The sequence below is a fragment of the Pygoscelis adeliae genome, unplaced genomic scaffold, assembly GCF_000699105.1.
Source record: "Pygoscelis adeliae isolate BGI_AS28 unplaced genomic scaffold, ASM69910v1 Scaffold300, whole genome shotgun sequence".
Lineage (NCBI taxonomy): Eukaryota > Metazoa > Chordata > Aves > Sphenisciformes > Spheniscidae > Pygoscelis > Pygoscelis adeliae.
In genome coordinates this window covers 1,738,288-1,766,017 of record NW_008824004.1, presented here as the reverse complement: position 1 = coordinate 1,766,017, position 27,730 = coordinate 1,738,288, and the positions used below count along the sequence as shown (strand labels likewise).

At 38.0% G+C, this 27,730-nt stretch overlaps 1 protein-coding gene across 1 annotated transcript in view; it reads left to right on the top strand.

Annotated features, from left to right (window-relative positions):
• The window catches only part of UTRN (utrophin), a 377,019-nt gene that overhangs the window by 300,681 nt on the left and 48,608 nt on the right, over positions 1-27,730 (top strand). Inside the window, 5 exon segments of the mRNA XM_009325465.1 lie at positions 5,254-5,383; positions 16,201-16,469; positions 18,841-18,987; positions 20,434-20,512; positions 25,592-25,652. Coding sequence (XP_009323740.1) covers positions 5,254-5,383; positions 16,201-16,469; positions 18,841-18,987; positions 20,434-20,512; positions 25,592-25,652 — 686 coding nt within the window.

The following is a 27,730-nucleotide window of genomic DNA, read 5'->3' as shown; positions in this document are numbered from 1 at the left end:
CGTATATTAGGCCCCATCTTTCTCCTTCATTATTTCTTTTGCCACATAGATTAAGTAGGAAGTAATAAATGGTAAGTACATGGTGAGATGCACCACCTCAAATTAAATATTGTTCTTTATTTGAACGTATTCTGTATCAGCTTGGGTAGATACATTATAAAACTGACTTTCACATAGAGTTGTGTCGAGAGACCAAAATACTTACTTTTGAAACTTTATGTATACGTGTGATATTAAATAGCGTCTGTTGTGAAGGAGCAGCTTTTAAACATGCTACGCTTATTTTCTTTCTAGTTGATTCTTTAATGATGCAGACAGCTGGCAGAGACTTGGTCACAACCTTAATCTCTGTGTGATCTTTATAAACAATTCCTCTTTCCATTCTTCAAGTTTTCTCAATCATCCTACTTATTCTCCCCAGCCTATTATATGCCAGGGATGATTTTTTCCATTTCATTTTAGTGTATAAAAGTAACAGGAGTTTTTCAAGCACCAGCTGCAGAATAAAGATGACTAAGTAATTAAATGCTACCGGAGCTACTGATTGGCACATAAAGCTACAATGTGATAAACTGATAGGAGTTACAATAACATGGGTCTTTACTTCCTTGAAAGAGTGCATAATGAGACCTGATTTAAATATGTTCTGTTTTTAAGGAACATCCCAAGTGTTTTCTTTGAAGTTAGCTTTACCTTCATCTGTTGGAACTGTTAAGCTGATCTGCTCCTTGAATTATTCTATACAGGCCTGTACAATTCAAAAGAGGAGAAAAGAGGCTGTAATTCAACAGTACATAATTTTGGAAGCCCACTTACTATGCTATAAAAATAATTTTAAGATGCAACTGAAGGAAATAGGTGCTTACAGAATACACTAAACAGTGTAAAAATTCACGAATAGCAAAAGTTTTTCTAGCTTTCTAATTTTTCAAGAGTGGAAAAGGTTTCAGCTAAAAAGCATTCCCTACAGAAATTTTGGAAGGCCTTGGTTTTAGGCAAATTCCTTGTCTATAAATTCAGACAGTAAGTTAAAAAATGTTAGCTTGTAAGAAGAGTTAATTTTTATATTAGAAATCATAAGCATCTCTAATGAAGAAAGGGCAAACGGGTTAGATTATCTTGGTATAACAGAATAAAGGGTATATAATTTCCAAAGTTATAATGGAAAAACATATGTTTCACAGTTACTGAAAGAGGAACAAATCTAAATGGAGAGTAAATCATTGGCTAATGGTTGTAAATCAGGGAGCTAACACTTCTTTGTTCTCTTCCCTGAGAGGATTGTGTTAGTGGGGTCCTGTGTTAATCTGCCATCATCAAGTAACTTGAAGGATGTCCCTCATACCTGCAAAATGAATGCTGCCAAGCTGCTGTGTGATGCTGCATAAAACATTTCAAGAGTGTAGTTTTGTGAGCCCCTGTCCATCTACCAGTGGAAGAATTCTTTCAGGTCTCAAAGGAGGATTTTTTTCATTATTCTTGGCTAGTATTATTTAAGGTCAGCTCTGAAAACTGTTTGTGTTGGCACTGCATCAGCACACCAGATTTTAGGTTTCCAGGTTTCTTTTCCCTTCTTTTATAAGAATCAAGAACGTTCAAAATTAGTGTTGGTTTCTCCAGGAATCTTTAAAAAAATCCATGTCCTGGTTTATGTAGGAAATAAGAATGAATTTGCAAATGCAGTAAAACTGTTGGAAGTGTAGACGTTGGATTTGGTAGTCTGTCACCTGTCAGATTATTGAGGGAAGTGAAGCTTGCCTTTTAAACCATTACCTAAAGTATACAGTAACTGTACAATTTAGAATTGTAGTATGAAATATAGTGGTATGAATTACTGCCAAAGTTGCATACAGCCCCTTTTTGTATGACCAATATAGCTTTAAAATATCATTGTACTTGTATAACTTATAAAGGAGCATCATTTGGGGAAAAAAAAGTGTACTATCTATGTGCTCAGTGTTCACAATTTCATTTTGCGTTCACATCTGCATACCCAACAGGACTCAAAAAATACTTGAATCCACGTGTTTACCTTATTAGTGGACAGTTTCAGTGATGAGTTTCAAGATGCCTCTCAAGTCTTTTGCCATACCTTCACTTATTATTTATTTCATCTATACCAAAACTCCAGTATTAATTTTCTCCTAATTTTCTTCCTGAAAAATATAGCTAGCTACAGGGGAAGAATTCTCCAACTACCAAAACCTGTGCTACGCTCAAAGCTGTATGAATGCTTTAACTATTTTAGTCCTTAATGACAAACAAGGGGGAATGAAGTGACACAGTAATATACTTCTCTGCTGCAAGAGGTGCATCCGTTCTGAGTAGCCATTGGGGAGGTATCTTTTGCAAAACTAAATAAAACACCAAAATACATGATTGTACTGCTTATTATATAAAAATCTTTAATACAATAATCAAATTCAGTATTGCAGCTTTTATGTTCCTTGCTGGGCTTTTTATGGCTTACTTTTACTCTGTAGTGTTCTTGTAGATGTGGTTTTTCCAATGAAATCTTTCTTCAGTCCACTCAAGACAGATGATATTTGAGTTCAAGATTATATTTATAAGTGGGTTTCTTTTTTTTTTCTGTTGCCTGGAAGGACAAGAGGGTATTATTGATACATTTGGTTATTCTTGAATCATGTACTCTCATTGCTGTTCTTGTTTACTGGCAGAGAGAGAGAGAGACAGGGAGATATACCGAGTATTGCTAAGAAACAAGGAATAAAGTTATGCAAGTCTGAGTGGCTGTTCCAAAAATTATTTTTGCATCTGTGGCATAAGAAAAAAATGTATAAACCATAATGTAAGAAGTCTGTGGTGTGCTCAAGATACTCTACTACTAAATTATTTCAATATTATTATTATTTCATGTGCAAGGTTTCTTTCATGCTAAAAGATTTCTTTGTCAAGATGTATTAATAAGGAATGCCTTGGATGACTTAGAGATGATGGCCCAAAGTCTTAAAATCTTTGTGTTGTCAACCTCAATTTGGACAGCTTCAGTGGCAGGGATGGTGGAGGGGGACAGAGAATTAAATCCAAGGTCTCTTAGGTCAAACTTGATTGAAGTTTTATTGAGGGTGATCAGGAGAAATTGATGAACACAATATGTGAAGCTAAACGGGAGAGACACAGCAAAAGAGATCCATCTCTAAATTATTTCTAACTGCTGAAATTTCTTAGGAGGCTCAAAATGTGTCATAGCCTCCTTTTTCTTGTATGCTTTGGAAATATTTGGGAAATTGCATGGAGGAAAAAAAAGTAATTCTAGAAAGATTTCATACTTCACACTGAAGTAAAGTAATCACCCCTCTGTTTCTGACAAAATCTTTGGAATTAAAATTTAAGATTGTATTTTAATGATGCATCCACACAGGCTCTACCAACCAAAAGCTTTTTAAATGGGTAATTTTTGAGCCTTAATTGCACAGTAGTGATAATGGCTTCTTGTCTTCCTTCTTTCCTGAAACAAATTCCTGCATAGAGAATGTTTTCATGATTTGTAAAATACGGATGATTTTGAAGAGTCTTATTCTAATGTGTGTTATGTGAAATTAAAATATTGATACATACTGTGCTGATTTGAAGGGATTCTTCAGGAACGTTGCTTTTACAATACTTCCGTTTCTGTTAAAAAAAAAAATTTCTTTTTTTTACAAAGTAGGGCTTGGTTTTTAAATTACAATTTTTGTTTCTTATTAAACATAGTATATACTAAATGCTACAAAAAATAGGGCTTATCCTTATTGTTATTATTGCTATACAAAAGCATGTAGAAATAACACTTGTGAAGAGTTTTTTGTATAAGGACAATAGTTAATGGTTACTGAAGATAGGACTGTATAATGCAAGTTCCTAAACATAATGGAGGTTAGCATATTTTTAGTGATTAGTTTTTGTTGGGTTTTGGTTTTTTTATTTAATTTTGAGCAGAAGTAGAGTGGGAAGGAATGGAAGGATTTGGGAAGATGAGGAGGATAAAGGAATAAAGTGGGGGAGAAGGGGCGAAAAATAATATCTTGCCTCCTGCTAAGCTGAAGTCAAGAGGTAGGTGGTTTTTGTTTGTGGCATCAAGAGACTTACTGATGAGAAGGATAAGGTCACATTTGCGAGACTTTCATGGTAACTGTTTTTCCACAATTTTCTGTAGTGCAAAGCACTCGTTTTGTTTTCTAATGTGAACACTAACTGCTTTTCTTGAGCTGGAATGGGGCCTGAGCAGATTGTGTCAGCAAAATAAGCCTTGATTTTGTAATTAGAGCTAAAAAATATATTGTAAAAATTAACCATAGCATTTTAATAAAGTTTAAAGTGTCTTCTTTTGTGTTTTTATTGGTAGAAAGTAATATAAATAAAACATGCAAAGCAGTTTCCTTCTAGGTGGGACAGATTTATACTTAAAAAATGGAATGGAAGAAAATGCTTTATAAGAAACATTATAGCTGATTACTTACAAACGCTTTTTTTAAAAAAGGGTGGTTACACTTAACCCTTTTAAAAAAGTCATAAATGCTTGGTAACAAAATATCCTGAAATTAATTTCCATTAGCATGAAAACATCTTAAAAGAAAAATTGATTTTTTTTTTTCTGTTTACAAGGCTCAATTGTTTCTGCATAATAAGGCTCAAAATATTTTTTGGCTAATTTGAAGGATGTTTTTTCAGAATGTATTCTCATCATAAAAGTTCTGGTTACATATCTTCTAAGTTTTAAAAATTTTAATAAATAGGAGACACAATAAGAGGTAGCGTTTTCTAAGGAATGTAAAGTACTGTTGCAATTCTTTTTAGCAGTGTGAAATTATCTTCTGAAGTTTCAGTAGATGCAATTTTCTGGTATTCCAGCTACCAAAAAAAGAAAAAATAGTCTGTTGTAGTAATCTACTATGTATTAGCAATCCTGTTAATAGCAATAAACCCTTTAATTTTACTTTTTTTTTTTTAGAAGTTGAATGTAGTAGTTTCGGTTTCTGTTAGGTGAGTGTTTTTAAAACCTACCGTCATCATCTTTCTTGTGTTCAATTCTTCAAGTCAATTTTATAAAAATTACCCTTCTAGCCTTAATTAATTTCTTGCCATTTCTGTTTTGTAAAATTTACATTTTATCTCGCAGTCTGAATAACATGTTGGCTATTACTCACTTACTAGACAGGTCTGGTCAGAGAGGTGAAAACAGAGAAAATGGTATAGTATCTGTTGTTCACAAGATCAAGTTACAAATGGCTGCCTTCTTTCTCTTCCCAAAAGGCACTGAGGCGTGAACTGAAGGATAAAGAGCAAACCATTCTCAATGCTGTGGACCAGGCACGAGTTTTCCTTGCTGACCAACCAATTGAGGGGCCTGAGGAACCAAGAAGGACCTTGCATTCAAAAGCAGGTAAGAAAATACATTCTTCTGGGAATAGTTAAAAGGAAAGAAAAAGGACCTACGTGTCTCTAGTACATACTTTTATATCCCAATTACTTGGTTAGACTTCAGAATTTTCCAAACCACATCCTGATTGCTTTTATTTCAATTATTTAGCCTCAAAGTATTACTACTGTGCTTTATAAGCACTCACATTTTAATGGAAGAAATAGAAAAATCTCTTATTTCCTTTTCCGATTTTTGATTCAAAACACTTAAGTCATCAGTTCCATTCTTTTCTTTTTCTTAACATGATAACACATGCACCTTAAATGTAGTCAGAATAGTAGTTCAAGGATACACATTCAAATGTATATATGTTGTTGCAAAGTTTCACTCCACAAATAGAAATAAACGTATTAGGTGGTGTGTCTCATTAGAAGTAGAAGGAATCAGCTTTAGGAAGGCAGTCATTACAGAATATTAAAGATTAGAACATTAAATGAATTATTTCTAAGGAATAAACTGCAGCTATCCTAGAAATGATATTTGCATAGCATTTGTTGAGATATTTGTCTATATCAGAGACCAACAAGGAGGTAATAATTTTCCTCCACCCCACCCCCCATAACTTCAAAATAGGAAAATATACCAAATATCTGTGTGATTAAGTCCTAGAATTATGTTTCTGATATAAGCTACAACATTATAAAAATCTTACTTTTAATTATCGGGGGTTAGTTTTTTCTTCCCATATGTCTTCCTCTACACCTTCATAGCAAACTTTTTAAGTTTGTTCATAGAAACAACTAATCTTTCCTGCATCCATACTTTGTGTTATTTCTGTGCAAATGTTTATGTGGTTTCCCATTCCCTAATTCAACTTCGTGATAAAGTTTAAATAGCTGGTGATTAAAGCCAATGAACCATTTTTCACTGTGGTTAGTTCTGGTACCTTAGCTGCTGTAATGTATCTACTACTTCCTTTTTGAACTCTTAACTCCTGAAAACATTGTTTGTCTTTACTCTCAAACTTATTTGATATATTGCATCTCTAATGTTTTAGTCGGTCTAAATCACAAGCAAGCTTGCAGTTGAAAAATAAGGAGTGGTCACTTTATATTTGCTCATTCTTTCACACAAAAGCTTGAAGTCACAGTCTCAAAAGCCATAGAACCACCCAGCACAAATGATGCCAATGCATAAAATGTTACCAGTGTGAAACATTCATTTTCTAGCAGGGGTTGATATCAATGTTCTGTTGTTGACTGAAAGTGCAAAAGCAAACTTCAGATGATGAGCTGCATCATAAATTCTTTTTATGCAATCTATTATTATAATTATTATTATTATTGTGCTATACAGATGGCAGTGATAACAGAATAGCGGGGAATTTGATGACCGTGGTAAACTGCGTGACAATGGCCAGGCAGATGGTCTGCAAGTGATGTATGAGTGTCTCTTGTCTAGTCACCACATTTGAAAACTGATCAAATATGTTCAGACTGGGAAGCTTCATAGATGTGCATTGAACTTATTTTCCTCTTTCTTCTTCACAGTCAGTAGTTCCATAGACTTTCTGTTTTTGAGCACATGGTGGGTTAGTCTTGGCTACCAGTCAAACTCCCACCCATCCGCTCACTCACTTCCTCCACCCCAGTGGGATGGAGGCAGAAGATAGGAAGAACAGAAGTGAGAAAGCTCGTGGGTCAAGATGGGGACAGATGCAGATCACTTACAAGCTACTGTTATGGGCTAGACAAATTTAGCTTGGGGAAAATAAACTATTTATTGTCATTGAAAATAAATACGTAATTACTGATTCAGTAGTGGGAAACAAGAAGACAAACATTAAAAACACAGCTTTCCGCCCCCGCCTTCTCAGGCTCAACTTGACTCCTTCATGCCTGTCTCCTTCCCCCCTTGTTATGACTGCAGGTGACGCTCAGCCTCTTCAACAGGGCAGCAAGTGGTGTGAGAGGGTGGGAAGGTGATGGGTCCACGGTCAGCCTAGCAGTTTCTCTCTGCTGCTCCTTTCTTCTCACATCTTTCCTCTGCCCCATCGTGGGTTCTCCATGGGGAGTATCTGCCCTGATACGGAGCTGCTCCTCCTCCTCTGACCTTGGTGTTCCCTCTGCTGTTTCTGCTTTCTGTTCCCTCCTCCTCCCTCTCTGGTCTTTTTTGCTGTTTCTTAAATACACTTTCCCTGAGGTGCCACCAGCATGGCTGAGGGCCATGTGTGTCCCATGGTAGGTCTGCTGGAGCCAGCTGTCCCCGGCATGGGGCCCCCGATCCTGATGTTTTCATTCCAGGGAGGGCAGTGTTGCAAGGTCAAGGAATGAGAGAGATTTAGGAGAAAACTGATAAGAATCAGTTTTTAACTTGACTGACCGAGACCTATTTTAAGGACCTGTGCATACATACATTCATTGTTCCGTCCAAAGAGAATATTTGTTATAGGATGCCTTATGATAACCCATTACTGACTTTAATGTTCTTGTTAATTTCAAATATATCACAAAAATGTAAAATTAGGTTATGAGCAAGCCTTGGTTTCTTCTTTCCCATGTTGGCTTTCTGCTTCCCGTGGTGGCCTCCTACTGTACCATGTAGTAATGGGCACATGCAAACACAGTTCTTCAGCTTCCAGGAAACTGCCTTCTAAGTTAATTTTATCTCCCATCTGTCTTTTCTTCTGATTTTGTTGCGCCATGTTTCTGTAGGGAGGCCCCATCACAAAAAAGCAAGCTGCACATTCTTCTTGTCTTTGAGCTGCTTCAGCGTCTGAGTGGAGCTGATTGATAAACCAGCAAGCCAGCTGCTGAATTTTATAGATGGACAGGATAAGGAAATTGGAAACGCTCACATTTTTAGCTTTGTTGTTACTTGTCCGTGGTATAGGAGAAAACTTAGATCTAAAAAAGTTAATTGTCATTCTCTGTGGCATAGTTACAGATGGCTTCTTAGATCCGTGTACTGTTAGTAAGGTTACAGGCCGTGGGAAACATAAAGGAAAGCAGAAATAACATTTTCTGTCCCCAGGGTTCTATGAACCAATGATATGGCTTTGCTGAAATTCTGTCCTTAAAATTCCACTGATGCAGTGAGGGAGTGGAGATAATTTTTTTAGAAGATAACATAAACTAACATCCTAGCAGATTACCACAGGCCACTACACTGATTCTCACTTCAATAGTGAATGATTCCAGGAATCTGCAGTATTGTCGAAGTACTTCAGTAGCTTCTAGTTTTCTTACGGCGATCAGACTCCTAGCTTTGAAAGCTGTTATTTGGTAGCAAAGGTGGTTGTGATAAACACATCATTTAAAATTAAGTATTTACCATCTGTTATCTCCTCTTAATTGAAAGTGCAGAAAACTCCATAAATCACATCTGTGTTATAAGAGAAATATATTACTAGGTATCAGTGAATTACATGCATATACTTTATTTAAACTTGTAGACACACAACATATTCGCCTGTTTCAGACATAAATAAAAGTCAGACAACTTTGCTTCCTACCACTGAACACATTCAGATAAATTCTCTGCCATAATTTTTCCTCTTAGCAAGGAAGATCTCACTGGAAATAGGTAATTTACTGTTTTCTAATGTATATAGCAGGCAGCATTTCTATTCCCAACCACTTGTGCCTGTCCACTAACTATCACACGCTGCTGGAATAGTCTTTTGTTCTCTGCTACGCAGCTGGGCTGAGTATGAAGTCTTGAGTGTGAAAATCAGAAGTGCTTAGGAGGATGAAGAGGGTACGGCCCACTGGAGGTCAGTGGAATCATGCCAAGAAACTACTTACACTATTTTGAGCATTGCTGCCTCTGTTTTAGTTGGAGCTCATGCACTTGTGACTTTTAAGAGTTTCTTCATAAGATTAGAGAAATGTGCGGTTACCCATGAGAGAATCTCAAAGTAAGTATCTCTCTCTCTTTCAGATAGATCTCTTAGTCACTCTGCAAGTTTAGTCCACCTGGGTAGAGCCTTGAATTTCTTCCTGTAGAGTTTACCTGGTTGCCTGCTTGGAGTCATATTAGTAAAGTTCAAGGAAGTTGTTTCCATTTGCTAAGTGCTATGGAGTGCAAACTTAGAGAAGTTTTAAACCTGAATTTTTAACAGCTGAGTATTGGAAACAGGCTGGCCTGAGGCCATGCTGGTTAATTTTATTATTGTTTTTTTTAACCATGAGGACCTCAGGATAGAAGCAGAGTTATATTCATTCTTGACCTGTATGCTATGTTATGGCCTGGTTTTAGCTGAAACACAGGATGCTTCCCAGGCAGAAGCCATGTTCTTAAAGTTTAACTGTTGCCTTGTTTTAAAGACTCCAGAAACCAGTAAAGCTTTGTCTGCAAGAGAATTCTCAGTTACACTACTAGCAACGCGGATGACTGATGGTTAGGACCTTGTTTGAAAGAAAATGCCTTTCTTAAACTCTAGAGCAAACATAGCTCAAAAACATTGTAAATGTGCCTCAAGAAAGCAAACTGAAAATTGCAGAATATTAAACAAAAAGTGTATAGAGGAGAAAACAGGCTGAGGAAACTTGCTTAGACGGTTCAAAAAGTTCAGAACATGGATGTTTTTAAGTCCTGTGTTGTTATAGGATGCCATCAGGTCAGGGAGCCTGATCTTTTGTGCTGCCTGACTTGTCTTATTTTCTGTTTTCGTATTGTTTTGGAATAAAATAGATGCCTTTGTTTTGTTTTGAAATGCTGTTAGGGGATGTATATCTGTCTCCTGCAGCCTTGCTGAGGAGCTACCTGCCATACGTGCTGTGCCAGAAAAAAATCTTTGTTGATCTTTGGAAGAAATAAAAAGCCTGTTACAATCTGCCGTCGCAGTGCTTTGGAAAGAAACATAGGATTAATTCCTTGCTTACCTAGAGTAACTGGGATACAGTGGTGATAGCCTTCTCTCCATTAGTACTCTCCCTTCAACAGGAATCAGAAGAAGACATAGTAGCTTGGTGATGCTATAACAGTACTGTTATATTTGGCTTTTTTTGGTTTTGTGGCAGGAGCGGACTAAAACTGAATTCATACCTGGCTTATGTTCCTGGAGCAACACAAACTTTGGGCTTCCACTGTGCAAAAGTATGGTGAACTTGCTTTGGATTGCACCATTTATTAAAAAATGGTGGCTTGTTTTTACCGAAAAGTATTATATGTGTTTTGATTATATTGACAAATTAACGATGCATTCATCCAGCATAACCAGTGTATCAGGATTGCTTTAATCTTCTTTAGTTTTCTGGAGACAGATGCTGTGGGACGACTTAATTATCTCTTTTAACTAGAAGCTATTTTCTCTTTGTGTCGTCCTTCTGTCTTTCCCCACCAGCACCCACTGGGAAATACCAAAAACAACCATTATTAAAGGATATGTATATTTGCTAGCATTGTTCTCATTTGTCTTTATCTGGAGCCTGTACTCTGGGCCCTTTCCAGAAGTATTCCTCATACATGAGGTTAACAGCTTTCATTTTCTCTGCTTTCACAGTTCTGTCTTCTGCACTCCAAGGGTAATTCGTCTTTTATCCTGCAGAGACTTTCTTCATTCACTCTTTATTTAATTGTATTTGTTTGGTTTGAAGAACTTTCAGTTTTGATAGGAGAAAACCTAAATGGGCTAAGATGGAAATGACTGTGCTTTTTCTTTGTTTTAACTACATATGCAATAGATCTTTGAATAGGAGAAAAAGGTGACATACTGGGTTATGCTTGCATGGTTGGGTGCTTGGAGTCTGACTAATTGCTACATTTCCACATTATACAGTTGCTGCTTATTCTTTCAACTTCCTATTCCCATCCCATCAGAATTAAGTTTTCTGTCCAGATTGTTAGAAACCCAGAGAATGCTTTCGCTGGAGCGATGCTAAAGACTTCATCATGCAACAATAGCACTGCTTTTGGTTCTTCTGCTTAGGAGTTTGACAATGCGCCATTGTGTCTGTTCAAATGCTCTGAAAGTGTTCATAATGTTTACAGTGCTGTGTCACCCATTGTTTTTTGCTGCAAAGATTGATTGAACCAGGGAAGAGACAACGTTTGACATAATGGCAGAAGGAGGGGGCATGAAGTCAGCTCCAGTTCTAGCATATTTTATTAAGAATATAGCAAAAATGAAAGGAAATTAATGTAATTATGGCAAATTGGAAAGAGATCACTAGTTCAAGTCTACATAGTGAGGATCAAGCAAAGTTGCTTAGAATCAAAACTAGAGCCAGGAACAGTTCGAGATCTAAAATAAATTCTTAAGCAAGAAGAATTTTCTTCACTGATAACTTTCCTGGGTAAGTATTCTCCATATATGTAAGCATGTAAGGAAGCTATATGCTGTAAAGTTCAGGCTTGAAAGTTTTCCTTCCATGGCACTCTGTCTCTGCTAGAGACACAGAAGAGCTGTTGGTGCTTTCATTGCTTTGTTTGTGACAAAAAATGTTTATTAAAACCAAGTTTTTTCCACTACAGAAGCAGACTTTTTTTCCCTGCTTTCTCCCTGACTGCAAGGTCAGTTAATACCTTTCCTCTCTGGTAAACAGCTGGTCCAGCGAATATAGGTTTTTCTTACTTTCTGAGCAGCTGCTGAAGTGGAGATAAATGTAGTAAGTACCATTAAAAAAAAAAAAGGAGAGGGAAAATTAAAAAAAAAAGCTCATCATTGAGAAGACTTTATATTAAGTGGGGACAAAAAAGCAACAACCACTGTGTAGCTTTTTTTCACAGCAAAAAAGAACTCTGTCTGCCAGTGTGTGTAATGTCAGACTGGTGAAACGAATCCAAACTCATAGAAGAAAGTTCTTACTATTAAGACATCTTTTTGAGGTTTACAATTCTATGCTATGCAACCAGTATCTTGAGAATGTGTTATCTGCTTGAAAAAAAGTAATGTGTCGCTCGTTAACAAGTTGGTTTTTCATGATGGAAAACATGAGGTTATACAAGATGTATTTCTCTCTTAAATGAATAGATGCTGAATGGTTTTATAGCTCATAAAAACGTGTGTTTTGCTTTATTTCCCTAGTAAATGTCTTTTTAGGGCAAGTTTATAAGCATTTCCAAGGCTTTTGTAAAATAAAGCAGTTTTGCAATGAATCAATATTTTTCAAATAAAATATGCAGCAGATACCCTTGCATAATGACACTGATTTGACAAATGGTCTTAAAAGATGTTTCGGTTTTCAGTTCTGTTGAGATATTTGTGTCGCCCCAGTCAATCTGGAATTTTTTTCCCCTCCCAAAATATGTGACTAGTCTGTCATGAGTAAAGCTGCCTTGTTTTAGCTGGCCAGACAAATAAAGTCAGGCTGTTGTTCCCCTCTTCTCTTCCCATCTATTGCTACAGCCACTTTTTTCCTTATTGCTTCTACTGGAGCGAGAAGCACTCGTTGAATCTGTTGTGTCAGTACCTTTATGGACAACCAAAAAGTTTTCAAGATTTTCCGCTCTTACTGAAGCTTTCAGCATGTTCCTTGTCAATCTGGAATTCACATAACCTGCTAATAATCCAGCTGAGAACTGTTAAGCCCTTCCAACTCTCTACTCTTTTATGCAGAATTGGTAGGTTTTGGCTCTAATGACAGGTAAAGGATGATGCAAGCACATGATGTTGGATAAAAATGGCAGATTGCAGATTTGCATATATGTAACTTCTACTTAGTCCAGTTTCTGGGTATAATGTCCCCTTATATTCACATGTTCAAGATGCCAACAAAGGAGGCTTCCTCCACTGGGTCTGCAATTTTCTGTCCCTTTTCAACAAAACTCAGTATGCCCTTTCCTTGTGTAAAGTGTTCCAACTCTAGGTGCTCCCTTAATCCTGATTTAAAGTCCTGCAGCTTTTGCTCCTCAGGCCTGGTTGTCCTCAACCTGTAGTTGTAACATAGGATATCATAGGATACCTCAACCTATGAGGTATCCTGTGATACTGAACTCTGCCACTAGGTGCAACTTTCCTGCCTGCTGCAGTTTAGCTTGGCTTCTAGATTGTTCACAATCCCTCTGTCGCTGGACTGTAGTGGATTCTCATTCATTCGTCAGTGGCATATTATTATTCTTAAGGGTGAATAATTCCAAAATTACTTCCAGTAACAACTTCTTTGATATCTTCACGTAAGCAATTTGTAGCTGTTGTTTTTTGTTTAAAACAACAGTTTTTATCTGAAAGGGTTTTTTGCTTAGAACTTAAGTTTTCTTTCTTTTCCTTTTTCTAAAATCTGTTGCAAACTTTGGGGTAAAGATGATCCCAGAACTGTGTTGTCCTATGATGTAGTTTATTCTACTGTGAACTGCTGGAATTCCAGAGACAAGGTACAATTTATCACAGCCTATCTTTGGTCTTCATCTTTATTCTGGTCTGTCAGTATTGCAAATTGTGGGTTACTGCCATGTCTCCATATCCCAGAGCTACCTACGTAGTTTATATCCCTTCGCATCTAGTTAAGCATTGCACATTTTTGTCACAACTGTTCTTCCCCAGATTCCTCTTCTCAAATACCCTCTTGCCATTGTGGTATTCATAAGCCTGGCTAACCTCTGCCTTTGCAGGCAGAGTGCACGAGCAGTGCTCTCGTGTGATAGCTTATGACACACCCAGCAAGTCACTGAAATATATTGGTAAGCTCAAAATTTCTTTTGTGCCTCTCAGCTCCACTCTTTCTTCAAATGGCTCTCTGTTTTTTAAAAGAGCTTGTCTAATTCTAGACAAGTCAAAACATGCTCTGCAACCCACAGCCTAGGTATGTCTCTCCCTTCCTTTGGTGATGTTGGCTCTTGTTGGTTGTCCTTGCCTCCCATTCTCCTTTGGTTACTGTTGGTGGTACTTTTTTCTGCTATGTAGCCACTTCTTAGCAAGTTGCCTTGTGCTTTTGGGCAATACTTGGCCATTTGGCAGCATCTTCTTCCCCATACATGCTTTTCTAGTATTTGTAGTCTAGCATGTATCAAGACTAATACGAGCTAACAAGATTTGAAAAAACTTTAAATAATAAACAAATATGTGGAATTGGTGGGCTGAAATTGGTTTTGGTCCAAACAACTCCCTGTTACTCTTACATCTGGGAAGAATGTGCCTGCCTTTCTCAGCAACAAATTGAATGTATTCTAATGATTTATTTTGTATTAATTACTTGCAGTGTGCTTTCCTGTATTGGGTGCTACGGAACAATAGTTGCATCACCAGAGGCATAGTAAGAGAACTTTTGCAACCATAACAGTGCATTTACTTTCACATTCATCTAGCCTTCAAAAAGCAAAAAGCTTCCTGCCCCCCATTTTTTGTATGTTCCGCTCTCGCCCTCCTCCCCCAAGTTAGCAACTCGAAGCTTAGTCAGTTATAATGATTTTAAAGACAGCGTATCACTAAATGGAAGACTGTATGTCTCATTTGACTTCTGACAAAAACGGTGCTTCCATCTTTGCATGATTGTGTGTAATTTATTCATAGACAACACTTGAATTTGAATCACAAGAATACTGTGAGAAACCTTTTCCAAGGGCTTTATATAGGAGTGAATAGGAGGCCAGTTGGCTTAGTTTTGGTGTATGCCATGTCTCTCCCCCTTCTTTTGTTCTCTGGTTTCTGCAGTATGTCATTTCCTCTGCTTGCTTCTCTGCCTGCAGAAACCACAAGGTGGTTTTATGGAAGGGGAATCCTCTGAGACTGGCTTACTTTGTTTGTCATTACTGAAGCAACTCTTCCCTAGTGAAGGAAGCTACCCGTGACTTTTTTCAGCAAGGCCCCTGTGAGCAGTAGACAGCAGGACCTGCTGGGGATGTCGCAGGGTTTTGTTTTTAGCTTTCTGACTGTCTGGATCTTGCTCCATCTCAAACTGAAGACCCAGGAAAGGCAGTATGTTCTCTTATTAATAGACCACCTCACTGGTTTGCAGAAATCATCTGTTGTGGGGAAGAGATAAGCCACCAGCTGACTCAGTTCTTGTTGTCAAAGAGGGCTGAGGCATGTCTGTGGTGTGGAGTTCTGTCTGGTGTCTTGCAGACTTACCAGGGACTGGGGATTTAAATACAAGCAATTTACTGAAATAATCGGTATCATCTCCTGTGACTATGTCCTGATGTTGTGTGTGTGCCCCCTTTGGCTGTGCTTATTCAGTGGCAGCTGGTCTTTGCTAACATGAATGGGATTTCCATGGTTGCTGGGTTGTGTGGAATTTAGACACATAAGCCTGAACTTTGTGAGAAAGAGTTCACCATAAGCTTGGCTCTTTTTCAGTCAACAGGTTCATTGAACATTTTTAGATTTGCAAAACCTATTTAAAACAGCCTTTTAGGACTTTGGTGTCAACACAGAAAAATGGATGTAGAGCTGCAGAACCACTCACCACATGGTACTCAGTACACCTTGGGGTTTGCTAGCGAATAGGAAGAGAAGAGACATCCTGGGGGTACGGTGAAAGGTGGTGGTGTGGTGGTACGTGATCCAGGAACAAAGCACTGTTCTTGTTCTTTCTACATGAAATGGTCCCCAGATTCCCTATTGCAGTTTCCAGTAGGGAAGAATGATCTTTTATTTCCTCCCCTTGTGCCTCCAAAAATAACAAACCAGCACTAAGCTGCCTTTGCTTTGCAGATACCAAAATACATGGAAGTCAGGAATAGCTTCCTGTCTTCTGATCAAGCTTTATTTTGTCATCAGGAGTGATTAAGGTTTATTTAACTTATGGCAAGGTGGACTTTCTTCTACCTTGTACCCACTGAAATAAATTATCAGTTGACTCTGGACTTACTGTGTTGAGCATGTACCTCAGGGGCACTGTCTGTTTAACTAGACATGAATAAGAGAAAAAAAGTGTAACTTTTCTTTCCCTCTGCAGAGTTGACCCCTGAGGAGAAGGCCATGAGGATTGCTAAAGCTATGCGTAAGCAGTCATCAGAGGTAAAAGAGAAATGGGAGAACCTAAATGCCAGTGCCAGTATCTGGCAGAAGCAAGTGGACAAAGCATTAGAAAAACTGAAAGACTTGCAGTGTGCCATGGATGACCTTGATGCTGACTTGAAGGAGGCTGAAAATGTGAGGAATGGCTGGAAACCTGTGGGAGACTTGCTCATAGATTCATTACCAGATCACATTGAGAAAACTACAGTAAGTGTGGAACTCCTGGGAAATATTTAGACTGTGTGAGAATCAGACCCCTCCATTCTTCGTACCCCTAGTCATGTTAGATATGTATACACTGTATACTTAAATTCTCATGTACAGTTTAAAGTGCTTTTTAAAGACTAGATCTGAGGTCTTAAAGAAAGTCCAGTACTGTGCCACATTCGCTGTGTCAGCTGTGATTGCATAAGCACATGTGATCAGCAAGCTACAGATGTGTATGGAATATAACATTATATTCACTAAATGAAAAAACCTGTGTTCTAGGATTTAAATATTTTCCTCCTATAAATACTGTCTAATCCATAGTTAGGCCACAGGTGTGTTTGGAGCTTCGCTTAGGCACTGGAGTATGAGTGGGCTTGAGGCAGTTATCATCCCGGCAGTTGACAGTAGGCTTCCCCTCCTTTTTGTAGTGGTGAGCTGTCAGATCTGTTTGGCCACCATGTATAGCTTTCTTCTTAGAAAAACTTTTAGAGCTTTTTCAGTCATACAGAAGTATATACATAGTTTTAATTTCTGTTCCTTAACTTTTACAACCTTCACACGTCTCTTGTCTATTTTAGCTTGTATGGGTGAAAATTTGTATTTGCTTTGACTTTAGCCTGGCTTCTCTTCAGGATTATTTCAAAGTGAAGAACACGTACTACTGTATAATATTCTCATGGGCACACCAGTCCTTGCAGCCAGGCCACCCACGCAGGGCTCAGCACCCCAAGACATGGCTGCTTATGATGGGTAGTAGTCATCCCCTGCTTAGCTGCATGGGTTCTGTAAGGACCCAGTAATGCAGAGCCCCCCAAAGAAGGAATACCTTCTGATAACTAACATTGTCCAGGAAAGCTGAAACACAGCACAGTGCTTGGGGGAGTGCCTGAATATTGGGGATTCCAGGAGAACACGTGGGTATGCACATGTAGGTAGAGGAAATTGCTGTTTCAGGCAAATTTAGCAGTTATCACTAAGCTTCTGTTTCACAAACACAGCTTTTCAGTTTTTAAGCTCAAGAATGAATATGGCAAAACGTTAGAGGACCCTGGGGTCATGCACCTGACCATCCATGTCTTCAGCATGGGACACTGGTGTTAGAAAAATGAAGGGCCGTGGGCCACAATCAGTTTTCTGCAAATTCTCTATATACACACGGCCCATGGACTCATATGAAATTAACATAGGACTGCATTATTTCACATATATCAACGTAAACATCCTCATTCTCCAAATTTTCTTGTTACTTTCAGGTTTAATGGAACCAAAATCTTTAAAACAAAGGCAGTCAAAGCTGATTTATATCCAGACTGCTGTTGATTTGAGAAGAGTAATGCATCTCCTCCTCCCCCTCTTACATTTTAATATAGATACTAAAGCAAGCACTAAGATGCTGATGCGGAATAGCTCTTTGTTCTCATGTTAAGAAGTGATTTGTCATATCTTGATGGCTTTTTCTGTAAAGAAGAGTAAAGCAAAGTCTTTTAGATTTTCATTGCTTTGGAAAAACTAAAACATCTGCTGAAGGAGCCTGCTGCCTGTCCAGAAGCCAAATGCTTCTTTCTTGCCAGTAGGTGCCTTCTGTTCCTGGGCCTGATGAAAGAGATTTTGAAGGGAGGTAAATAATTGAATTGTCCAAAGAAAATCTTTTTTCCAGTTGTTTTTGGCTTGTTTCGTGATGTTTAATCAAGCCGTTTATAGGATTGAACGACTAACTGCTCACAGCAAGAAAGACATTTGATGCATCTTTTCAACTGTAACTAAAACTTGCATCAATTTTGTCTTAATACTGCATTTAGTTCCGTTTGATTCAATAAACCTTCTTCTTCTTTTTAATCATTGTAATATTTTTATTCTGCAGTTCTAATCAGGTAAAACATTGTACTCCTTTTCCTTAGAAGATACATTCCTTCATGCTTTGCTAATTCAATAATAGTTTTTAAATTGAATTTTTGTCAGCTGCTTAATACTGGAAAACTGTAGTTGCTGAACACATTTTTTTTCTTAAGAGCACTTGACAGGCTGTATACTGTTAAAGCTCCTGATAGTGTTGCGTATTTCTTTTTGGAAAGAAAAGCTCTAAAGCCATATGGCACCACTAAAAACCTTATTTAAATTGTTTTAGGGGCACAATTTGGATATGGGCATTTGAGTAAATTTCATACTGTTTTTCTCTAAAGATGGATATGAAGGAGTTAATAAGAATATTGAAGTGAGTGAACTTTCTTTGCTGGAGAACTCAGAGTTGTGTACAGTTGTTTAGGATAAGCTGCCACGTTGGGCAAGTCAGCTCCATGTTGAGTTTACGGTGGCTTTTGTGCTGCTCAGATGTCAGTTAAGCATAAATTTATGCTTCTTACTCTTCTAGGCTTTTAGAGAAGAAATTGCTCCCATCAACTTGAAAGTTAAAACAGTGAATGATCTGTCCAGTCAGCTGTCTCCACTTGACCTTTATCCATCATTAAAGATGTGTCGTCAATTGGATGATCTTAATATGCGGTGGAAACTTCTACAGGTATTCTTCTGAATGTGTACAGTTGGGGGGGGGCATGCTTCTCACTCTCTTCTGTTCTCTTAAAAGATCCATTATTACCATTTGTTCATTATTTCTATCTTTAAGGTGTTACTTTAGTGGTACCAAAGCAACAAAGGGAGCTGTCTTTCCTTCTGTGGCTTGACCAAAAGCTTTTCCTTTCAAGCTGTCTCAGCAGTTTACTCACTCAGGAGACTGCATTAATCTCTGGAGACTAGTGGGAACTATTGCTGCATGCTTTTTTTTGTATGTCTTATAGCAGTATTTTTACTGCATAAATCATTGTTATTGAAAACTGCTGTACATATTTCTGTTGTGTTTCCAGCTCCTGTGAAAGCTGTTTTGGTTTTGAATGTTCAGTTTCTGCAGGGAATTTCACTTAAATTGACTTAAGTATTAGTAGAGCTATAACAAGATGTGAGCAATAGCAGATTTAGCATTATACAACAGAAGAGGGTATGCTGAGAGAGATTCGTATTGCTTAGTTATGATTATTGTACTTAAATGGTCTGAGAAAAGTAAATCAATGTGTCTGATTACAGTTCAAACTCATGCGCAGTTTCACAGTGATGGTTTAATGAAGTTTCTTACATCAGTTAAAGTTCATTTATCAATTCTTGCACTTTCTCACTCTTTTTTTTTGGTAGGAAATACTTACTGTTGAGTCAGCTGCTATTTATTTCTTTACCTGGATTCTAAGGGTGACATTAAGTGTCTGAAAGAATTGGGGGAAGGATGGAGGATCTGTTCCCTCTCTAGCTGAGGGTAGTGGGACTGAGTTTTCAAAACCTGGGCATCAGCTTCTGGGCTAGTAGTTTTGAATCAGTTGCTCCTGAGAGGCAAAACTATTAATGTGTCTTATCAGTCCTTCCCTTTCCTAATGTAATTTGGTAAGTGGGTTTTGGGTTTTTACTTTCTCTTTCTTTTTTTGTGTCCTCTCAAATTGAGTTAACTAAGCAGCCAAACTGCTGCTGGGTGTGCTAGTGCAGTTTTAATTAATAAACCAGGGGGGAGTCATGTCAGCCAGTGAAGCGGTATCTTCCAAAATGGTTCTGTGCTGCAAAGGCAACTGTGAGATCAATACAATCAAACTGAGACCTGCTGTCTATGGAAATTTGGACAACAGAAGGGTTGGGAGGAGGTCAGAAACTTCAGCAGTCGGCTGTAGTCACCATGAAACTACTGTTGTTTGTTACTGACCTGCAGTACTCGCACGAGAACACTGCAAGATATGAACATGACTTTCATCAAGCAAATGAAAGAAAAATAGTAGCCTTGAATAGCTGGAGGTCAAATAAGTGCTATGACACACAGAAGACTTAAATTTATTTAACTAAAAATGAATGTAAACAAGTGTTTTTATTATCATGGCCCTGGTGTTACAAAGTAAATGCAATGTAAATTTTGTGTATGTGTGTTTATGTGTAGGTGTCTGTAGAGGACCGCCTTAAACAGTTACAGGAGGCACACCGAGATTTTGGGCCTGCATCACAGCACTTTCTTTCCAGTAAGTTCTTTGAATTAATAGATGCTTGTGAGATATGACAGCTGTCTCAAACACCGACTGCTCTTTACTCCAGGTTTCCCTATGGCTTGAGGAACAGGAAGTTCCTCTTCCATGTTGTTATCTACCCCCCTGTTTTTGTAGGGGTGTTACATCTGCATAACTTCACTGACATTCTCATTGGCATGCTTCCCTCAGGGATCACTGTAATATCTCACCGAGTTATGGTTGCACCCCTGGTTGCTTTATTCTTTGTCCTCTATTTGCTGCAAGGTCTGACCTGTGGCTGTCCCACAATCTTTGTGTTCATAACCACATCTTCTCATCCCCTGCTACCTCTTTCCTCAGTTTCCTTTCACTTCCACATTTGCTGGGGTGACACAAAGGAAGAGCTGCCTGGATTTTTTTTTTTTTTTTATTAAAGGCTTCATGTCATACATTCCTGGAACTTCAAATAAAGGGGTGGGGAAAGCAAACCTGCATCACTTCTTCTTGAGACCCATCCTTGCATCTTTTTCTATTTAGTGAAAATTTTAGAGATGTAAGCCTACAATCTCCCATATACTAAGAGGGCAAAAGCAGATGCTTTTGCTCCCTCGTTCTCATTTGACTTATTCATTACAGATAGATAGGTTGTGATATCAAGATCCGTGTTGATTTTCTGATGTTCTAGCCTATCTGCCATCATCCGAGCTCATGATACAAAGTGCTAACCCAATCTGCTCTCTGGTTTTTAACTGAGGGCTTCAATAATAAAGATAAAATTATTGCAGGAGTTGAGAAGTGAACATAAAAATGATCAGCTCTGTCCCAGAGATTCTCAAGTGCTGTGTGTCACTGCATAGCTAAACAGCTAATATAATTTAAAACAATAAATAAATCTTGATTTCTTCTTGAGTTACGTGACAACCGTGTTCTTATTTTAAATTGAGAACTAGTTTTTCATTAAACATCATGGCAAACAAGATGCAGTGTATTTAAAATATTATGGCTGTTATGCAAAATAATGATTCCTGGAGCCACTTTGTCCTTTTTTTTTAATTGACAGAACAAACAAACAACTTTAAAAGTATGTGATTTTTTTTGTTTTGTGTTTTTTAAACCCCATTAGAAGTATTGCATAGTGTTGCCACAGTGGTTTTGTAGCCCTTCCAATCTCAAACTTGTAACCTTCACCTAGTCAGTACACCTATGTAATAATTTGCTAAAAAGAACATGGATAGAGTGGTATCTTTGGCAATGTTGAAAAACGACAGATTAACTGTTTGGGAGAGTAGTCAGTCTAGTCTGTGTAATTAAAACAGACTAGGAAGCAACGTAGAGAAGATGCAGTTTCCCCTTCTCTGGCTGGTTTGAGAAGTTCCTGACTTCTCTCCTGTGTCACTGTTAAGGCTATTCACCTCTCTTCACCTGGACCAATGCAAATGTTCAGGTGACTGATTGTGGGGGTTGGGGGAAGAATTGGTGAAAGAGTCCACATGTAAAACAAGGAAGCCTGCCAGGCAAGGTTGGCTGGTTTTGTTTGCCTTGACCTGGATCATTTCCTTGATTTGGCTTACAGCATGCTACAACAAATAATTGCATTAACGAGACTGAGTGGTGAATTGGCTTTGTTGCTGGATAAAACATCCATAGCATTATGTCCAAAGAGACTATGCAGTGCCTCATTGGCATGCCTCGGCCTTGCTTAGGGCATCTTCTCAGGCTTAAGGGAACATCCAGTTCACATTACATACAAAAGTCAAGAAGCTAACGTTTCCAGAATGCATGTTGGTAGACACCACAAAGAGCTATAGCCAAATACCACAGTCCTGTAAAACCAAATAATATGCAGTTATCCATTTAAGTTATTTGTTAAAAACAACCAACCTCATTCCCTGCAAAAACTTCTTAAAAAAAAAAAAAAAAATCTGTTTTAAGAGCTTGAACTAGACAGTTACAGAACTTAATACCTACAACTTTATATAAAGTCTATTAAATGAAAGTCAGGGACGGTAACTTCAAAAGGAAAGTAATAAAAAGATCATTAAATCTGGGAAAATGAAGGTTTTATCCTGACAGGTTGAAATAGTGCGTATTCTAAATCAAATTTTTCAAACCTTTTTAGCAGCCATAAATGACTTCTAACTGTGAGGAACAAGTAGAGTGGTAGTCTGAATAAAATAACCTCAAACTCGTAAAACTGAGATTATGATATGTATGTCTTGTGCAAATCTTCATCTCCAAAGTTGCAGTTCTGAATTAGGGGGGAGGTTTTTATCTGTGCTCATTTGACAGCAGCTATTTTAAATTTACCTCACCTACCTGTTACTCTTCCTCCAAATCCTAACAAGAGACCATAGCTTGCCGTCACACCATTTTCAGCTGACTAGCTCCCACTTGTCATTTAATCAGTAATTTCTGCTAGCAAAACACCTATTTCTACCTGTTAATCGGATTCGTGGGATCATAGAATAGCTCAGGTTGGAAGGGACCTCAAATGATCATCTGGTCTAACCTATGGCAAAGGGAGCCTAGATGAGATTATCTAAAGCCCTGATTCCAGCCCCCTTAATCCAGTGATTTCACCTCTGCAGTGGCTAGTAACGTTTCTCTACTAAAAAGACACAGTGCAGCATTTAATACTGCTGTTGGAGTTCTTGGAACACCAATTATGACATTGGCCCTTCCTAAAATGTCCTGCAGTAGGAGCCTGAAGTAAAGCAGTGTTAGTAGGCCACTACAATCAATGATCCCTCTCTCTGCTGAGCTATTTTTCCCCTCCCATCAGTGTTAGCAGAATTCAATTGCTCTTTTTTTCAGTGCTTTTGAGATGGAAAGTAAGGTCCTTGCAGGTTAGTTACTGATTGGTAAATTTTACACATCCCTAATACGGACACAGATGAAGAATCCTTTTAATCCGTTATTTTTTGCAGAAAGATTGTTTTGCTGTCTCTTGCCTTTAGAAACAATAACTTGCTTTTTCTGTAATTCATTTATTTTCTAAGGCCCAAGATCTACTCCTCTCTGTTGTGTTTCTTGTATGCTTTCATAGAAGGATCCGTGAGTACCCACGGAGTGCTGACTCCACATGTTCCCTAACAAAATAGCCTGGGTCTTTAAGTGGCCTGCTCAAAGCATCTCTTGAGTGGTGTCCAGCCTTACTAATATCTGCAGAACTGCTAGTGAGTGCCAGAATCAATAACTACTCTGTTCAGTTTTCATCGAGAAACTGATTTTAAAAATCGAATGGGAATTTCATTTTGCAGAGTTTCATGCAGCAGAGAACTGGCAATGTTTTTAGAAAAGCTGTTCCCAAATAAAAGACTTTGTTGGTAATAATTAACAATTTAATTTATTATGTTGTTTAGTCCATATCTGTGTCAGTGCAGAATATCTATAGTCTGTCATAGCACAGAAATTGTACCTAAGCAAACTGTGGCCAAATTTTTCTTCTTAGTTAGCTGACATAATTAGTGTAGTAGTACCGGAGCCACCATAGGTGCCAAATGGCAATACTAAAGAATGAAACTCTAAACCTGATGGCCACCTTCACCTATCCGGTTGATTATTTTTTTCTTTTTTTCAGAGTTATGAGTGCTTAAGGATTATTTTTTAGTTAACTACCTCTATTTGAGCATTTAGTCTTTACTATGTTTTTTCTGTAGCCGGTAACTACCTACCTCTTTATTGCAAATGTCATTTTCTTCTTTAAACAATAATATGGAATTTTCTCTATTTTTTCCAGTGAATAATGTGGTTTACTTGGTTCCTGTAGTTTCCCAAATATTCTTCCCAGTTAATCTGTCTTTCAGTACATGAATGTTTCTTAAATTACAAGCCATGAAATTTTGTGTGGTCCAGGAAAAGGTCACAGCTGTTAAACTGCTCAGGGAACAGCTGGCTGGGAGCAGGGCGAGACCTGCCTCTCTCTGCAGCAGCACCAGCCTATGGGGCTTACGCGGTTTGTAAGTCTTTGCTGCAGCCTGAGAGGTCTTAGGGGAAGAGAGGAGAGTTACTTTCAAATGGATTTTTTTTTTTCCAAAGAGGGATGAGCTCTAAAGTGGGCCGTGCTTGCAGAAAATTGCATTAATTGAGAGTTTAATTCCTTGAGTGTGGATCAAAGCTGTGTCTTGCTTTAGCAGGTTTTTAAACAGGGGTGTTAGCACCTAAGAGTAGGCACTCTGTCTTGGAAGTGTTGACATATGCGTACAGTACAAATTCATCCCATTGTGATGATCAGTTATTCCTACCAATCTCTGCTTCTACAGTGAATCTAGTGAAGTGAGTTTCTTCTATAATAAAACCCTAATTAACCAGGCACTAGTCTGGTAATTTCTGGTAGGACATATACGTACCTATGGTTCTTCAGTAAATAGCTACTTTTAAGTTGTGCACCAGCAGTCCTGTTGGCTTGAACACTTTTTCCCCTCTTATCTCCTGGGATCTTTAGATAAGCAGAGTTGTAGTGTCATGTATGACTTCATGCCTTTTGCAGCTCGGTGTGCGGGTTTCTTGATGTTATGGATGATATCTGTTGATGTATCAGACCCGCATAAATTCTGCAAAGATTACTGCTGTTCAGCAAGGAGTGCAAAGGCAGGTTTTAATGCCTTTTTTTGTTGGTCATACAGTGTTAATCAATATTAATTTGAGTTGCAAATAGGAGCTAAGTGTTGTAACTAATAAAAATAAGGTTGATATTTCTCCCTTTTGTTCTGTTGCAGAGCATTATTTATAGTAGTGGAAACATTTATTTTCAAAGCTTAAACTGATAATAATTCTAGGGAGGTAGGAAAACCAGTGTCTCCATTTTCCCTGGATGGATAGCTTGCTTGCTCAGAATTTATTATCCTTCTTTGAAGTAGAATCACCACATTTGTTTTATTTCCAGCTTGGCATCAAATAGATGCCTAGAATCGTCTTGATAGATTGCTGTCGTTTTCTCCAGCTGATTTTCTAATTACTGAAAGTTGTCTGGGAAATTTTAATTGTTCCCGTTTAATTTATTATAATAGTTTTAATTGTAAAATAAATAAAGTATAGTTGGATTTTTTATTTGACAGGTGCTTTCTAATAATTACCTTCTCTTTATTTCCTCAGCCTCAGTACAGTTTCCATGGCAGAGATCTGTTTCACATAACAAAGTGCCCTATTATATCAAGTAAGTTTGCCTTGATTCTTTTTTCCTTAAGCATAACAGAGGGTCTTATCACCATAACCTGGCAGAAAAACATAAGTACTAAGTAGTAACTAGAAACGTTATCAAGAGTTTCTCTACATAGTGTTATGCTGCATATACTATATATGTTCATGTTTATTGTTTTGCATACTGTATAATTTAGAAAGATGTAAAAAGAAATCAGTGACAAACCCTAACTAAAAACCCCACTCAAACAGGTAGGAAACAGCAGAGATGCTCCAGTGTAATACAGTATCAGTATTCAAACTAGGCTTGTTCTTATGTGTGTGGCTCATCCAGAGTATAAACTGTAAAGGGAAGAAAGCTGAATACATAATGTATTTAAAAATGCAAAGTTTATAACCTATAGCAGAACAGTGGTGACTAATATCTACAGAGCCCATTCATCATTTTGTGCAAAATTCCTTCGGAAATAGACACGTGTTGATTGTCCTTCTGTCATTCACTTTATGGAAGTTTTTATCATGCTTAATATTAATATAAATGTAAAACTAACGTAAATATTGACAAAATTGTACAAATACCTTGGTTACCAAGAGGAATGGTCAAGATACTTATTTTGAAAATAATAAGAAATACTTAGTTACGGCGGTATGGAGATTTTGATGTGTTCTACTTGGAGCAATCCTTAACTTGGGTTTTCTTATTCCGTCAGCATTTACTTATGTACTGTTTGCCAAGACTTTAAAGGTCAAAGATTGCAGCTTTGAGAGAAGGATAGCTTTTTGCCAGAGAGGTAAATTAAATTTTAAGAAGGTACAGTGTATAGTACGCCAGATCCAGAGTAGTTCATTTTAGGCTGAAGGAAATCTGTTTTAAAATGTTATCAGTTTGAGTTTGGAAAAAAAGTAGGTTTTTAAGTCTGTAGGATGACTATGAATTGGACCTACAGATAATTCATTCTAAAAAGAACATCAGTGAGGACTTTGTGCAATTGCATATTGCTCTGTCATAAATCTGAGAGCCACATTTTGTTTCAAACAATTTATGAGTGCTTGAGAGCTTTGAAGAGCAGGTAACAGTAAATCTATGTCGGTCAAACCTGTTGTCATCATTCTTGAGGTGTGACGGTTGTTTTTAAACTGTGATATGAAGATTAATTTTTTTAAAGGGTAGGTAACTAGAAAAAGGAAAAACCTACTGTGAAGATGCTTAAGTTCTCTGTAAAAGCATTTGCGCCTCTGCTGAAAAGGTTTGCAGGAGGCAACAGAAAGCTGTGACACGCTGGAGGAGAGTTTCTTCCCTCAGCCCCGAGTGTAAGAGGAGAGGGCAGAGGTTGGATGTGGAGGCACACTGACTGCCCGGACTTGGGCAGCACTGCAATTAAAATGATCACACCTACAGCATTAATTCAAAGAAAACATTGAAGTATCAAACTACAGAGAGCAAGAGGAAAACTACCCTGAAACAGTCTTTTTTTTCTTACGGGTATGTCCTTAGTGGGCATTGAAAGATGGCAATTCACGTCCCTGCTCTACCTGGTCAGAGCTGGTAGCTGAAGTTGGGAGTGTTTACCAGGTACGAGTTGGCCTGCGGAGGGATCTGTGGAGCTCCCAGGTACATTCAGAGTTGGAGGATAGAGATAGGATGGATAGTCCTACAACAGATGGAACAGACTAAGATTAAAGCTTCTGATCTGTGCTGAGCAAAGCAAAGATTTAACTTGAATGTTTCATATGCATATCTTTTTTTCATACTTCATAATACATTTTTTTGAGTTTCGGTGCAGTCCGGCAAGCACATGACTTGGTGGCAAAGTATCCACCGATACTGTGGGCTTGCTCTGATAGTAGCGTGTTGGCTGCCCTGGAGCTAGATTGGGGAATGAAGCCAGTCGGGGCTGAGAAACAAACCCCAGCATCTCTCAGAAATTGTTTTAATGGTCTTGCACAGGAAGATTAATAAAGGGGCAGAAGTGTAGGGCAAGTTCTCTGAGGGTCGAGGTCTTAGAGAAGCAGAGACCAATGGTTTATTTTGAGGATGGCTTTAATGAAGTCAAAAGAATTAACTACTGCATCTCAAAGATGAGTTTTCCAGAA